This window comes from Coregonus clupeaformis, chromosome 14 (genome assembly GCF_020615455.1).
Source record: "Coregonus clupeaformis isolate EN_2021a chromosome 14, ASM2061545v1, whole genome shotgun sequence".
Classification (NCBI taxonomy): Eukaryota; Metazoa; Chordata; class Actinopteri; order Salmoniformes; family Salmonidae; genus Coregonus; species Coregonus clupeaformis.
The window spans coordinates 30,800,816-30,817,306 of NC_059205.1; the positions used below are offsets into that span (position 1 = coordinate 30,800,816).

Consider the following 16,491-nt stretch of genomic DNA (forward strand, 5'->3'; position numbering starts at 1 on the left):
TACTTTTTTCTTTACATATGTCAAGGCTGAGGTGTATGTGGTGTGGGAGTCAAGCGCAGGACACCGAAGCTTAGTCCAACAAAGTTTACTTGTGAACCACAAGGCAAAGATACAATGATCGGCCTCAAAACAAAACAGAGGCGAGCAATTACGCAAACTATGCGTAAAACAATAAAACAACAAAACAGAGAAAAAACACGCAGCACTACGGACAGGCGAAAAACAACACACAACCTAACCAATACAAAACAGGCAACTTATAGAACACGTAATCAGACACAAACGGACACAGGTGTAATAGACAGACAAAAGCAATCAAACATAGAAACATTCAACGGTGGCAGCTAGTACTCCGGGGACGACGAACGCCGAAGCCTGCCCGAACTAGGAGGAGGAGCAGCCTCGGCAGAATCCGTGACAGTACCCCCCCCTTGACGCGCGGCTCCAGCCGTGCGCCGACCCCGGCCTCGGGGACGGCCAGGAGGACGCGGACCCGGGCGCGTGGGATGCCCACGGTGGAACTCAGTCAGGAGGGATGGATCTAGGATGTCCCTACTAGGCACCCAGCACCGTTCCTCCGGACCGTACCCCTCCCACTCCACGAGATACTGGAGACCACTCATCCGGCGCCTCGAGTCCAAGATGGTCCGGACCCTGTACGCCGGGGCCCCCTCGATGTCCAAAGGGGGCGGAGGGGTCTCTCCTATCTCATCTTCTTGGAGTGGGCCAGCTACCACCGGCCTGAGAAGAGACACATGGAACGAGGGGTTAATATTCTTGTAATCAATAGGCAGTTGTAACCTGTAACACACCTCGTTCAATCTTCTCAGGACTTTAAAGGGCCCCACAAACCGCCGACCCAGCTTCCGGCAGGGCAGGCGGAGGGGCAGGTTTCGAGTCGAGAGCCAGACTCGATCTCCCGGTGCGTATACCGGTCCCTCACTGCGGTGGCGATCGGCGCTCGCCTTTTGTCGATGGATGGCCCGCTGCAGATGGACATGGGCAGCGTCCCACATCTCCTCCGAGCGCCGAATCCACTCATCCACCGCAGGGGCCTCGATCTGGCTCTCGTGCCATGGTGCCAGGACCGGCTGATACCCTAAAACACACTGGAAAGGTGTTAAATTGGTGGAGGAGTGGCGGAGAGAGTTCTGGGCCATCTCTGCCCAGGGGATATACCTGGCAATAGGACCTTAGAAACCTACCCACATCCTGGTTGACTCGTTCAACTTGCCCATTACTCTCTGTGTGGTACCCCGAGGTAAGGCTCACCGAGACCCCCAAGCGTTCCATGAACGCCCCCCAGACTCTGGAGGTGAACTGGGGACCTCGGTCAGACACAATATCCTCGGGGACCCCATAGTGCCGGAACACGTGGGTAAATAGGGCCTCAGCGGTCTGTAGGGCAGTAGGGAGACCCGGCATTGGGAGGAGACAACAGGCCTTGGAAAACCGATCCACAACGACCAAAATGGTGGTATTCCCCTGGGAGGGGGGTAGGTCGGTCACAAAATCCACCGAGAGGTGGGACCATGGTCGTTGTGGAACGGGCAGGGGATGTAACTTTCCCTGGGCAAATGTCTAGGCGCCTTACACTGGGCGCACACCGAGCAGGAGGAGACATAAACCCTCACATCCCTAGCTAACGTTGGCCACCAGTATTTCACGCTAAGGCAGTGCACTGTCCGGCCAATACCTGGATGTCCAGAGGAGGGTGATGTATGAGCCCAATAAATAAGGCGGTCACGAACCTCGAGCGGAACGTACATCCGCCCCACAGGACACTCGGGGGGAGTAGGGTCGGTACGCAGTGCCCGCTCGATCTCCGCATCGACCTCCCACACCACCGGAGCCACCAGACAAGACTCCGGCAGTATGGGAGTAGGCTCAATGGACCTCTCCTCTGTGTCATACCGCCGGGACAGGGCGTCTGCCTTACCGTTCTGGGACCCTGGGATGTATGTGATCTTAAAAACAAACCGGGTCAGGAACATGTTCCACCTAGCCTGACGAGGGCTCAATCTCCTAGCTGCCCGGATGTACTCCAGGTTACGATGGTCAGTCAGAATGAGGAAAGGGTGTTGAGCCCCCTCAAGCCAATGCCTCCACACCTTTAGGGCCTGGACTACAGCTAACAGCTCCCTGTCCCCTACGTCATAATTACGCTCCGCCGAGTTGAGCTTCTTAGAATAGAACGCACAGGGGCGGAGCTTAGGTGGCGTGCCGGACCGTTGCGACAGGACTGCCCCAATACCGGCCTCGGACGCGTCTACCTCTACTTGGAATGGTAAAGAGGGATCCGGATGCGCCAGCACCGGAGCCGAGGTGAACAGGTTCTTCAGTTTGACAAATGCCCTGTCCGCCTCAGCTGACCACTGCAACGAACCGACCCCCCTTTAGCAGGGACGTAATGGGAGCTGCAACCTGTCCAAAGCCCCGGATAAACCTCCGGTAGTAATTAGCAAAACCCAAAAACTGCTGCACCTCTTTTACAGTGGTTGGAGTTTGCCAATTACGCACGGCCGACACACGGTCAAACTCTATCTTCACACCAGACGCGGACAACCGATAACCCAAAAAGGAGACGGACTCCTGGAAGAACAAGCATTTTTCTGCCTTGACATACAAGTCATGCTCCAACAGTCTCCTCAACACTCGGCGCACCAGGGCTACATGCTCGGCTCGTGTAGAAGAGTACACTAGGATGTCGTCGATGTATACTACCACACCCTGCCCATGCATGTCCCGGAAAATCTCGTCAACAAAGGATTGGAAGACTGAAGGAGCATTCATTAACCCGTATGGCATGACGAGATACTCGTAATGACCCGAGGTGGTGCTAAATGCTGTTTTCCATTCATCCCCCTCCCTAATGCGCACCAGATTGTACGCGCTCCTGAGATCCAACTTTGTGAAGAACCGCGCTCCGCGTAATGACTCTGTCATAGTCGCAATCAGTGGAAGAGGGTAACTGTACTTAACCGCGATCTGATTGAGACTACGGTAATCAATACACGGGCGCAAACCCCCGTCCTTCTTCTTCACAAAGAAGAAACTCGAGGAAACCGGGGAAGTGGAGGACCGTATGTATCCCTGTGCCAAGGACTCGGCTATGTAAGTCTCCATAGCCGCTGTCTCCTCTTGAGACAGGGGATACACACGGCTCCGCGGAAGTGCCGCTCCTGTTTGGAGATCTATCGCACAATCCCCCTGTCTATGAGGTGGTAGCCGTGTTGCCCTCGTTTTGCTGAACACAAGTGCTAAATCCTCATATTCAGGGGGAATGCGCATTGCGGGCACTTGGTTTGGACTCTCTACCGAGGTCGCCCCTAAGGAAACACCTAGACATCTCCCTACACACTGGGCAGACCACTCCATAAGAGCCCTCTGTTGCCACGCTATGGTAGGATCATGGGCGCTTAACCAGGGAAGCCCCAGCACCACGGGATACGCAGGAGAGTCAATCAGATAAAACTGAATGATCTCCTCATGACCCCCCTGCATCGTCATCTTAAGTGGTGCTGTGACTTCTCTGATCAATCCCGACCCCAACGGCCGGCTGTCTAGGGCATGAACAGGAAAGGGGGCTTCTACCGGCCGAAGGGGAATTCCTAACCTATAACAAAATTCACGATCAACAAAATTCCCAGCTGCGCCTGAATCTACTAGCGCCTTATGCTGGGAATGAGGTGCCACCTGTGGAAATCTCACAGGTATACACATGTGACCAACAGAGAGCTCTGGGTAAGTGGGGCGCCTACTCACCTGAAATGACTCCCCAGTGCGTGACCTGTTGTCCCCTCTCCCAGGAGACCCTCCCCAGCACCTGGCCGCAGTGTGTCCTCCACGGCCACAGTTGGTGCAGGGGATGGCCCCCCTCGGGTTCTCTCTCCTCCTCTCTCTAGCGCCAGCACCTCCGAGCTCCATGGGAATCGGCTCGGAGGTGCTGGAGGGTGGAATGGACGACCCCCACTCGGGTCGTCCGCGGGTAGCCAGCAGGGTGTCGAGACGGATGGAGATGTCCACCAACTGGTCGAAGGATAGGTTGGTGTCCCTGCAGGCCAGCTCACGACGAACGTCCTCTCGTAGGCTACACCAGTAATGGTCGATGAGGGCCCTCTCATTCCACCCCGCATCCGCCGCTAGAGTCCGGAACTCCAGGGCGAACTCCTGTGCGCTCCTCTTCCCCTGTCGGAGGTGGAACAGACGCTCCCCCGCCGCCTTCCCCTCAGGTGGATGATCGAACACAGCCTTGAAGCGGTGGGAGAACTCCGCGTAGGTGATAGTAGCGGCGTCTATTCCCCTCCATTCGGCGTTGGCCCATTCCAACGCCTTGCCGGATAGACAGGAGATGAGGGCGGAGACGCTCTCGTATCCCGAGGGCGCTGGGTGTATGGTGGCCAGGTAGACTTCCACCTGCAGGAGGAACCCCTGACACCCGGCTGCAGAACCATCATATGCCCTCGGGAGCGAGAGCCGAATGCCACTGGGTTCCGGTGCTGGGAGAGGAGGACTGGCCGTTGGTGATGGTATGGTGTGAGAAGGCGTGGGCACCTCTCCCGTAACCAACCGGCGCAGAGTGTTGGACACCTCGTTCATGGCGGCCCCAAGTTGCCGGATCATGGTGTCTTGGTCGCTGAGCCGATCCTCCAGCGACTTGGGTGCCGCCGCTGCTCCTGCTGACTCCATACTGGTGTGTTGTTCTGTCAAGGCTGAGGTGTATGTGGTGTGGGAGTCAGGCGCAGGACACCGAAGCTTAGTCCAACAAAGTTTACTTGTGAACCACAAGGCAAAGATACAATGATCGGCCTCAAAACAAAACAGAGGCGAGCAATTACGCAAACTATGCGTAAAACAATAAAACAACAAAACAGAGAAAAAACACGCAGCACTACGGACAGGCGAAAAACAACACACAACCTAACCAATACAAAACAGGAAACTTATAGAACACGTAATCAGACACAAACGGACACAGGTGTAATAGACAGACAAAAGCAATCAAACATAGAAACATTCAACGGTGGCAGCTAGTACTCCGGGGACGACGAACGCCGAAGCCTGCCCGAACTAGGAGGAGGAGCAGCCTCGGCAGAATCCGTGACAACATAGTTGAATGTGCTGACAACAAAATCACACAAAAATTATCAATGGAAATCAAATGTATCAACCCATGGAGGTCTGGATTTGGAGTCACCCTCAAAATTAAAGTGGAAAACCACACTACAGGCTGATCCAACTTTGATGTAATGTCCTTAAAACAAGTCAAAATGGGGCTCAGTAGTGTGTGTGGCCTCCACGTGCCTGTATGACCTCCCTACAACGCCTGGGCATGCTCCTGATGAGGTGGCGGATGGTCTCCTGAGGGATCTCCTCCCAGACCTGGACTAAAGCATCCGCCAACTCCTGGACAGTCTGTGGTGCAACGTGGCATTGGTGGATGGAGCGAGACATGATGTCCCAGATGTGCTCAATTGGATTCAGGTCTGGGGAACGGGCGGGCCAGTCCATAGCATCAATGCCTTCCTCTTGCAGGAACTGCTGACACACTCCAGCCACATGAGGTCTAGCATTGTGTTGCATTAGGAGGAACCCAAGGCCAACCGCACCAGCATATGGTCTCACAAGGGGTCTGAGGATCTCATCTCGGTACCTAATGGCAGTCAGGCTACCTCTGGCGAGCACATGGAGGGCTGTGCGGCCCCCCAAAGAAATGCCACCCCACACCATGACTGACCCACCGCCAAACTGGTCATGCTGGAGGATGTTGCAGGCAGCAGAACGTTCTCCACGGCGTCTCCAGACTCTGTCATGTCTGTCACGTGCTCAGTGTGAACCTGCTTTCATCTGTGAAGAGCACAGGGCGCCAGTGGCGAATTTGCCAATCTTGGTGTTCTCTGGCAAATGCCAAATGTCCTGCACGGTGTTGGGCTGTAAGCACAACCCCCACCTGTGGACGTCGGGCCCTCATACCACCCTCATGGTGTCTGTTTCTGACCGTTTGAGCAGACACATGCACATTTGTGGCCTGCTGGAGGTCATTTTGCAGGGCTCTGGCAGTGCTCCTCCTGCTCCTCCTTGCACAAAGGCGGAGGTAGCAGTCCTGCTGCTGGGTTGTTGCCCTCCTACGGCCTCCTCCACGTCTCCTGATGTACTGACCTGTCTCCTGGTAGCGCCTCCATGCTCTGGACACTACGCTGACGGACACAGCAAACCTTCTTGCCACAGCTCGCATTGATGTGCCATCCTGGATGAGCTGCACTACCTGAGCCACTTGTGTGGGTTGTAGACTCCGTCTCATGCTACCACTAGAGTGAAAGCACCGCCAGCATTCAAAAGTGACCAAAACATCAGCCAGGAAGCATAGGAACTGAGAAGTGGTCTGTGGTCACCACCTGCAAAACCAGTCCTTTATTGGGGGTGTCTTGCTAATTGCCTATAATTTCCACCTGTTGTCTATTCCATTTGCACAACAGCATGTGAAATGTATTGTCAATCAGTGTTGCTTCCTAAGTGGACAGTTTGATTTCACAGAAGTGTGATTGACTTGGAGTTACATTGTGTTGTTTAAGTGTTCCCTTTATTTTTTTGAGCAGTGTACATTTTATGGACACAAGTCACTAATTATATTTTGTTTGTTTTTACTCCTGAACTTCCTCCGATCATTTTCATGATGTCCATCTGGTATGCTTCTGTATGCCATATCTTTCTAACTGTGCTCTTTCACAAAAGCTCACAATATATAACCTATATACTTATTATGGACACAGCATGTCTTACACTAGTTATCTTGTTGTTATTAGTTGTTGCCATTAGTCCCATCCTTCAGCTCCATTCAACACCTCCCATCTATCTCCCAACACCATCCATACTGGACCTCCACTTGCCATACATTTTTTCAACTGTACTGTGATGTTTTACAAAAGTTCTGAACCTTTCTATTTTTATTGTTTCTACAGTTTGTGAATTGAAAAAAAACATCTTTGCTAAAAGTATTATTATATTATTGATCGATTGTTTAACACTTTTTTGGTTACTACATGATTCCATATGTGTTATTTCATAGTTTTGATGTCTTCACTATTATTCTACAATGTAGAATATAGTAAAAATATAGAAAAACCCTTGAATGAGTAGGTGTGTCCAATCTTTTGACTGGTACTGTCAAATATTTTTTATTACAGGAAATTTGCTTTAGAACTGCAAAATGTTCTCTCATCCTCACGGCAAAATGTGTAGAATAGCAGGAAATGTGCTATATAACACCAACATTTTCTCTCAGCCTCATGGCAAAATGTGTAAAATAGCATGAGATTATCTATAAAACTGCACATTTTTCTCTCTGCCACATGGCAAAAAAATTATAAAAATGGGACCCGCGAAACTGCGCTGCGCCACTGACACACACACACACTGTCCTGCTTGTTTTAATTATGTTGTCTGGTTGACACCTCCTGCTCAGGAGAGCCAGTTTCTTCGCCTGCTGCCTGGATAAGCACCTGTATGTGATTGGCGGGAGGAACGAGTCAGGCTACCTCTCCAGCGTGGAGTCCTACAACCTAGAGACTAACGAGTGGAACTACGTGTCCTCCCTGCCCCAACCTCTGGCCGCACATGCTGGAGCAGTGCACAATGGGAAAATATACATCTCAGGTCAGACCTCACTCATTTTATATAACCTTTATTTTACAAGGTTGTCCCATTGAGGTCAAAATACCTATTTTTCAAGGGAGACCCACTGATCATCTTATTAATGGAAAATGAGTTCATGTTGGAAATTAAAAGCTGAAAAATTACTCACTCAGACAGTAAAAATGAAAGTACAAAATCTACTGATCTGTAGTATTGTGATGAGTGCAGGACTGCTAAATATCACCTACAGTGGGGAAAAAAAGTATTTAGTCAGCCACCAATTGTACAAGTTCTCCCACTTAAAAAGATGAGAGAGGCCTGTAATTTTCATCATAGGTACACGTCAACTATGACAGACAAAATGAGAAGAAAAAATTCCAGAAAATCACATTGTAGGATTTTTAATGAATTTATTTGCAAATTATGCTGGAAAATAAGTATTTGGTCAATAACAAAAGTTTCTCAATACTTTGTTATATACCCTTTGTTGGCAATGACACAGGTCAAACGTTTTCTGTAAGTCTTCACAAGGTTTTCACACACTGTTGCTGGTATTTTGGCCCATTCCTCCATGCAGATCTCCTCTAGAGCAGTGATGTTTTGGGGCTGTCGCTGGGTAACACAGACTTTCAACTCCCTCCAAAGATTTTCTATGGGGTTGAGATCTGGAGACTGGCTAGGCCACTCCAGGACCTTGAAATGCTTCTTACGAAGCCACTCCTTCGTTGCCCGGGCGGTGTGTTTGGGATCATTGTCATGCTGAAAGACCCAGCCACGTTTCATCTTCAATGCCCTTGCTGATGGAAGGAGGCTTTCACTCAAAATCTCACGATACATGGCCCCATTCATTCTTTCCTTTACACGGATCAGTCGTCCTGGTCCCTTTGCAGAAAAACAGCCCCAAAGCATGATGTTTCCACCCCCATGCTTCACAGTAGGTATGGTGTTATTTGGATGCAACTCAGCATTCTTTGTCCTCCAAACACGACGAGTTGAGTTTTTACCAAAAAGTTCTATTTTGGTTTCATCTGACCATATGACATTCTCCCAATCCTCTTCTGGATCATCCAAATGCACTCTAGCAAACTTCAGACGGGCCTGGACATGTACTGGCTTAAGCAGGGGGACACGTCTCGCACTGCAGGATTTGAGTCCCTGGCGGCATAGTGTGTTACTGATGGTAGGCTTTGTTACTTTGGTCCCAGCTCTCTGCAGGTCATTCACTAGGTCCCCCCGTGTGGTTCTGGGATTTTTGCTCACCGTTCTTGTGATCATTTTGACCCCACGGGGTGAGATCTTGCGTGGAGCCCCAGATCGAGGGAGATTATCAGTGGTCTTGTATGTCTTCCATTTTCTAATAATTGCTCCCACAGTTGATTTCTTAAAACCAAGCTGCTTACCTATTGCAGATTCAGTCTTCCCAGCCTGGTGCAGGTCTACAATTTTGTTTCTGGTGTCCTTTGACAGCTCTTTGGTCTTGGCCATAGTGGAGTTTGGAGTGTGACTGTTTGAGGTTGTGGACAGATGTCTTTTATACTGATAACAAGTTCAAACAGGTGCCATTAATACAGGTAACGAGTGGAGGACAGAGGAGCCTCTTAAAGAAGAAGTTACAGGTCTGTGAGAGCCAGAAATCTTGCTTGATTGTAGGTGACCAAATACTTATTTTCCACCATAATTTGCAAATAAATTCATTAAAAATCCTACAAATGTGATTTTCTGGATTTTCTTTTCTCAATTTGTCTGTCATAGTTGACGTGTACCTATGATGAAAATTACAGGCCTCTCTCATCTTTTTAAGTGGGAGAACTTGCACAATTGGTGGCTGACTAAATACTTTTTTTCCCCACTGTATCATTTCATACACAGACTTTCCAAAAGCAGAGTGATGTGTCTATGGATCCTGATCCTGCCATTCACAGCTAATAATAACAGGTCTTTATGTGTGTATCTGCCATACCACTATAGGAGGAGTCCACAATGGAGAGTACGTATCCTGGCTGTATTGCTACGACCCCATCATGGATGTATGGGCCAGGAAACAGGATATGAACACAAAGAGAGCTATTCATGCCCTGGCTGGGATGAACGACCGCCTCTACGCTATCGGGGGCAACCATCTGAAAGGTAAGGACTGGCATGTCTCAGCTACTCTACTTTACTGTGCAGAATAGACTATGTGGAATACAAGATATATTTTTTTGAATAGTTGTACTTAGGGCTGTTGCGGTGAGCATATTACCGCCACAACGGCAGTCAGGAGTCATGACTGCATTAAAGTTCTATGTGACCGTTGAGTCAAGGTAATCTCCTTTTATGCACTCTGGACATGCGTTGGTGGTACCCAACTCGCTAACGATCATCAGGTCGCTAATGGCCTGGTACCTAAGGCTCTATTGTCCCGCTAACCACTCTGACATCAATGCAAATGCAATCGAAAATCACATCAAACACAGCATCAAAACAGTATGTGCTTTTAAAACTCACCTCACTGTGATTGATCAATTTGAAGAAAGAAGTTCAACAACAGGTTGAAACTGAGTGGGAAACATAGTCGTTGTGGATGTTGTTTCAAAGCCTAACACAACTAAATGGACAGTGCTTTCTATGGTGATTATTAATTCAAAACACCTATATGCATATTATGCATAGGCATAGGCCTATATATGAACCCAAGCCCGAAAAAAATACGGAATTAAAATAATGATTGTGCCGTTATACAATACATAGCCTACCACATGTTACGCATGGCAGAAAAACATAAAAAAAACAGATTTAAGATAACTTTGGTACATAATTAATTTAGCCTATACTCCAAAATTAAACTAATTCTAGTAATCGCCTTTGAATGTGGACTGTATTATTATGCATACTGGATGGACTGGTTACCTTATGCTATGCTCCAAACTTTCTATCCATGAGTCTGGGAGATAATGTACAGTGGGGGAAAAAAGTATTTAGTCAGCCACCAATTGTGCAAGTTCTCCCACTTAAAAAGATGAGAGAGGCCTGTAATTTTCATCATAGGTACACGTCAACTATGACAGACAAATTGAGATTTTTTTTCTCCAGAAAATCACATTGTAGGATTTTTAATGAATTTATTTGCAAATTATGGTGGAAAATAAGTATTTGGTCACCTACAAACAAGCAAGATTTCTGGCTCTCACAGACCTGTAACTTCTTCTTTAAGAGGCTCCTCTGTCCTCCACTCGTTACCTGTATTAATGGCACCTGTTTGAACTTGTTATCAGTATAAAAGACACCTGTCCACAACCTCAAACAGTCACACTCCAAACTCCACTATGGCCAAGACCAAAGAGCTGTCAAAGGACACCAGAAACAAAATTGTAGACCTGCACCAGGCTGGGAAGACTGAATCTGCAATAGGTAAGCAGCTTGGTTTGAAGAAATCAAATGTTGGAGCAATTATTAGGAAATGGAAGACATACAAGACCACTGATAATCTCCCTCGATCTGGGGCTCCACGCAAGATCTCACCCCGTGGGGTCAAAATGATCACAAGAACGGTGAGCAAAAATCCCAGAACCACACGGGGGGACCTAGTGAATGACCTGCAGAGAGCTGGGACCAAAGTAACAAAGCCTACCATCAGTAACACACTACGCCGCCAGGGACTCAAATCCTGCAGTGCCAGCCATGTCCCCCTGCTTAAGCCAGTACATGTCCAGGCCCATCTGAAGTTTGCTAGAGTGCATTTGGATGATCCAGAAGAGGATTGGGAGAATGTCATTTAGTCAGATGAAACCAAAATATAACTTTTTGGTAAAAACTCAACTCGTCGTGTTTGGAGGACAAAGAATGCTGAGTTGCATCCAAAGAACACCATACCTACTGTGAAGCATGGGGGTGGAAACATCATGCTTTGGGGCTGTTTTTCTGCAAAGGGACCAGGACGACTGATCCGTGTAAAGGAAATAATTAATGGGGCCATGTATCGTGAGATTTTGAGTGAAAACCTCCTTCCATCAGCAAGGGCATTGAAGATGAAACGTGGCTGGGTCTTTCAGCATGACAATGATCCCAAACACACCGCCCGGGCAACGAAGGAGTGGCTTCGTAAGAAGCATTTCAAGGTCCTGGAGTGGCCTAGCCAGTCTCCAGATCTCAACCCCATAGAAAATATTTGGAGGGAGTTGAAAGTCCGTGTTGCCCAGCGACAGCCCCAAAACATCACTGCTCTAGAGGAGATCTGCATGGAGGAATGGGCCAAAATACCAGCAACAGTGTGTGAAAACCTTGTGAAGACTTACAGAAAACGTTTGACCTGTGTCATTGCCAACAAATGGTATGTAACAAAGTATTGAGAAACTTTTGTTATTGATCAAATACTTATTTTCCACCATAATTTGCAAATAAATTCATTAAAAATCCTACAATGTGATTTTCTGGATTTTTTTCCTCAGTTTGTCTGTCATAGTTGACGTGTACCTATGATGAAAATTACAGGCCTCTCTCATCTTTTTAAGTGGGAGAACTTGCACAATTGGTGGCTGACTAAATACTTTTTTTTCCCCCACTGTACATATCTACCTCAATTACCACATACCCCATACACATCAACTCGGTACTGGTACCCAGTGTATATAGCCAAGTTATCGTTACTCATTGTGTATTTATTCCTTGTGTTATTATCTTTCTATTATTTTTCTATTTTTCTCTCTGCAGTGTTAGAAAGTACATATCATAAGTAAGCATTTCACTGTTGTTTACGAAGCATGTGACAAATCAAATTGTATTTGATTTTTCTCTTCTTAGTCTACAATTATCTGTTGTAACTAAGTACTGATGTTCCTACCTTTGACCTGTTTAACTGCCAGTATCAAATGTCTGCTGGTGTTGAATGTTATGGTTGAAGTTTGATGCCATGTTGAGTCGAGGGCACACTGATAATATATCTGTGACACTAAGTGATTCTGTAGCAGCTGATGTTGTGACTTCCTACAAGCCTCTCGGGCTGGTGTTTACAGAACATTAAGTGCGGTGTGATTAATATAAGTGCCTTCTCAGAAAAGGCCCGTTAGACATTTCTTCTGTGCTGAGGTTGCAACTTGTATTAAACCAAATCGATTTTGATTGACTTTATCTGCGAATGCTCTTCTTTTTTATTCACCTTGAAAATCCCCTTTACAATCACATGTATCATTAACTGTTATTTTGTGCTCAGGGTTCTCTCACTTGGATGTGATGCTGGTGGAGTGTTATGACCCCAAAGCGGACCAGTGGAACATCCTCCAGACGCCCATCCTGGAGGGCCGCAGTGGCCCCGGCTGTTGCATCCTGGACGACAGTATCTTCCTAGTGGGTGGATACAGCTGGAGCATGGTAAAGACGCATCTCACTATCAGCTTGATGTTATTCATTCACTACATTCACGGCAATCCTAGGTAGGTCGTTTCACGAAAAGAGTGCCTTTTGCGTCCCTTTAATATTTTAAGTAGAAATTGTGCAGCAATATTGCATTTTAAAAACCTGTTATATTAGTGGGATATTTTGGGATTTTGGCAATGAGGTCCTTTATCTACTTCCCTAACGTTAGCACAATGACTGGAAGTCCATGGGTATCTGCTAGTAGATACCCATAGACTTCCAGTCATTGTGCAAACGCTAGTTAGCATTGGGTCGAGAAACTACCTTTAACTTCCTTCATACTGGACACAGAGACATAAAAATGGTATCCATGAGTTAAACTGACTCTGAGGAAGTAGATAAAGGGCGTCATTGCCAAAATCCCAAAGTATCCATTTAAATTAAGTGCCCTTTAATATAGACCACATGGATAATTCAATAAATCTGATTTATTTTTTTGCATTTTGACATGTCCCTCCATCAACCCTGTATCACTTAAAGGGAAGTTTTCAACCCACTTAATACAAAAATGTCTCCAAGTTTCACCATCATTGTAAAGCTTTAGTTATTTTGTTGCTTTGACAAACTTGTTTTTTGAAGATTATTATTAATTTCATGTGTTTAGTGATTCATTTACGTATCGCTGCAGAATGCTGTGGTAGCCATGCTGGTTAAGTGTGCCTTGAATTCTAAATAAATCACTGACAGTGTCCCCAGCAAAGCACCCCCACACCATCACACCTCCTCCTCCATGCTTCACGGTGGGAACCACACATGCGGAGATCATCCATTCACCTACTCTGCATCTCACAAAGCCATGGCGGTTGGAACCAATAATCTCACATTTGAACTCATCAGACCAAAGGACAGATTTCCACCGGTCTAATGTCCATTGCTCGTGTTTCTTGGGCCAAGCAAGTCTCTTCTTCTTATTGGTGTCCTTTAGTAGTGGTTTCTTTGCAGCAATTCGACCATGAAGGCCTGATTTACGCAGTCTCCTCTGAACAGTTGATGTTGAGATGCGTCTGTTACTTGAACTCTGTGAAGCATTTATTTGGGCTGCAATTTCTGAGGCTGGTAACTAATGAACTTATCCTCTTCAGCGGAGGTAAATCTGGGTCTTCCTTTCCTGTGGCGGTCCTCATGAGAGCCAATTTCATCATAGCGCTTGATGGTTTTTACGACTGCAATTTAAGAAACTTTCAAAGTTCTTGAAATTTGCCGGATTGACTGACCTTCATGTCTTAAATTAATGATGGACTGTCGTTTCTCTTTGCTTATTTGAGCTGTTCTTGCCATATTTCATAGTTTTGATGTCTTCCCTATTATTCTACAATGTAGAAAATAGTAAAAATAAAGAAAAACCCTGGATTGAGTAGATGTGTCCAAACTTTTGACTGGTACTGTATAAAATCAAGCCATGAACTTTCTCAACCTTCAGTCTCATGACCGTTGATCTAATCATAAAGATTAATGATGTTGTTGTTGTTGTTGCTTAACAGCGCTTTGAGATATCTTTATGTAATGAATATCGCTATCAACAGTGAATAAATTATTATTGTTAATATTATTATATTGCAGGGAGCCTACAAGTCTTCCACAATCTGCTACAGCCCAGAGAAGGGGACCTGGACAGAGCTGGAGGGAGAGGTGGCCGAGCCCTTAGCAGGCCCATCCTGCTCCACTGTCACACTGCCTGCCTGTCTGCCCTTCAACAAATAACACATCACTAGGTACAGAGCAGGATGAGGATGAGGAAAATAGGTGAGGAAGAGGATGGGGGGATGGAGTGATGGGGAAAAGGACCATCGATAAACGAACATTTGTAAACCAATTTTGTGATGAAGTACTCCAATCAGCCGATGGGATGTGTATAAATTATTTTTTTACAGGTTTGACAAAAGAGCACTTTCGTTATTATTGCCTACTGAAGGTTTGAAAAAGTGAGTAATCATGTATTTCATGTATTTAAACCCCCATCTGTGTTGAACTTCTTCCAGACAATAGTCACATTTCATATCAGATTTTTTCTTTAATCGATAGTAAGTGTTTTTGGCTTATCTTGATATAGCACGCATAGTGTTGAACTGAATTGTTATAGCTTTAAAAAAATCAATTTGTATCTTGTTATTAGTAGGAGACATCAATCAAAACAGAACGCAGTGCTGTTAAAAATAATTGACACTGGAAAAACCTGTCTGTCGACCAAATCACACTGAAACTGAGCTCTGGTTAATATGCTCATCTTTTTTCAACCAAATCATGATTCTGTGTACAGTATATTATTAACCAGAGACTAACTGTTCATCTGCAGCAAATTAATCATTCTTTAAGCTGCAAGCTAGAACAATTTTTACATTCAACATCGATTCTGATCTTTGTAAAAACGGCACTAAAAACTGATATGATTATTTAAGGATGGTACAATCAAATGATTATTATTCATTGCTAGCCATTGGTATACATGGGTAGCAATTTTAACTGAGTGATAAGGTAGGTTTTCTGTTGTTTTATGTTCAATGTTACCTGTTAATGTTTAACAGAGCCTATATCCTGAGACCACATGATCAGTTCCTCAAAAAGGGTATATCCCAATTAAGATTACGATAAAGCACACAGTGGTCCTCAATGCACTAATGGTGAACATTAAAAACAGTTGTGTGTAAGAATGGTTCACAAAACTAAAAGTTTGTTGAATTGTTGTTACCTTTAGTATACTATGTTCAGAAACATGATGAAAAGTGAATTCAACTGTCATGTCTGCATTCTACGATTTTGTCTAAGTAAGTGTGCAAGGTCCACACTGAATATTGGTACCTGTTGAATTACATATAGATACAGTATGTTACTTTTTTCTTGTAAATAATAGCTTGCAGTGGAACATTTTTGTGCACTCAACCTGGGATTTATTCTCAAATCCTGTTATGTCCTTTGCATTTTAGAATATTAAAATAAAAAGGAAACTTCACAATTACAACAGTCTCTGCAGCTTGTTTCAGGTACTGCAAATATTTCCAGTCAACAGACCCTCACTTTACATTGAACTTCCAGTATACAAGGACATTCACAGATCCATTCAAACAAGGAAGCCATTAAGACATTTCTTGAATGTATTAACTATCAAGTAGTACTGCATCTTCTCGAGAGGTGATATAGATAAATCTGCATTACAGGGGTGAATTGAGTTTGGATGATGCCGAGTGAATGCCTTAAATAACCACTATAAAAGGTGGAAAACTGCAGAAAAGAGCTCTGAAAGTCTGACTGACAAGGTGTGAAAGAAGGAGTCAGGCGCAGGAGGTAAAATACCGAAGTCCAGAGTTTAATCCGTTTGCATAAATCAAACGCCCCAAGCGTCAAACGAAACTGTACAAGGGAAAACATCCACCTTGGCAATAACACAGTGAAATGTAGCTCAACCGAGCTACACGCTCTCACAACAAAACAATCAGTCACAAAGACAAGGGGAACACTTATACACATACTAAT

At 45.9% G+C, this 16,491-nt stretch overlaps 1 protein-coding gene across 1 annotated transcript in view; it reads left to right on the forward strand.

The window, feature by feature from the left end:
• The window catches only part of LOC121581023 (kelch-like protein 14), a 60,384-nt gene extending 44,455 nt beyond the window's left edge, over window positions 1-15,929 (forward strand). Inside the window, exons 6-9 of the mRNA XM_041896330.2 lie at window positions 7,463-7,653; window positions 9,601-9,759; window positions 12,821-12,978; window positions 14,584-15,929. Coding sequence (XP_041752264.1) covers window positions 7,463-7,653; window positions 9,601-9,759; window positions 12,821-12,978; window positions 14,584-14,724 — 649 coding nt within the window. The 3' untranslated portion in view covers window positions 14,725-15,929. The remainder of the gene's footprint in view (window positions 1-7,462; window positions 7,654-9,600; window positions 9,760-12,820; window positions 12,979-14,583) is intronic.
• Window positions 15,930-16,491: the final 562 nt, after the last annotated feature.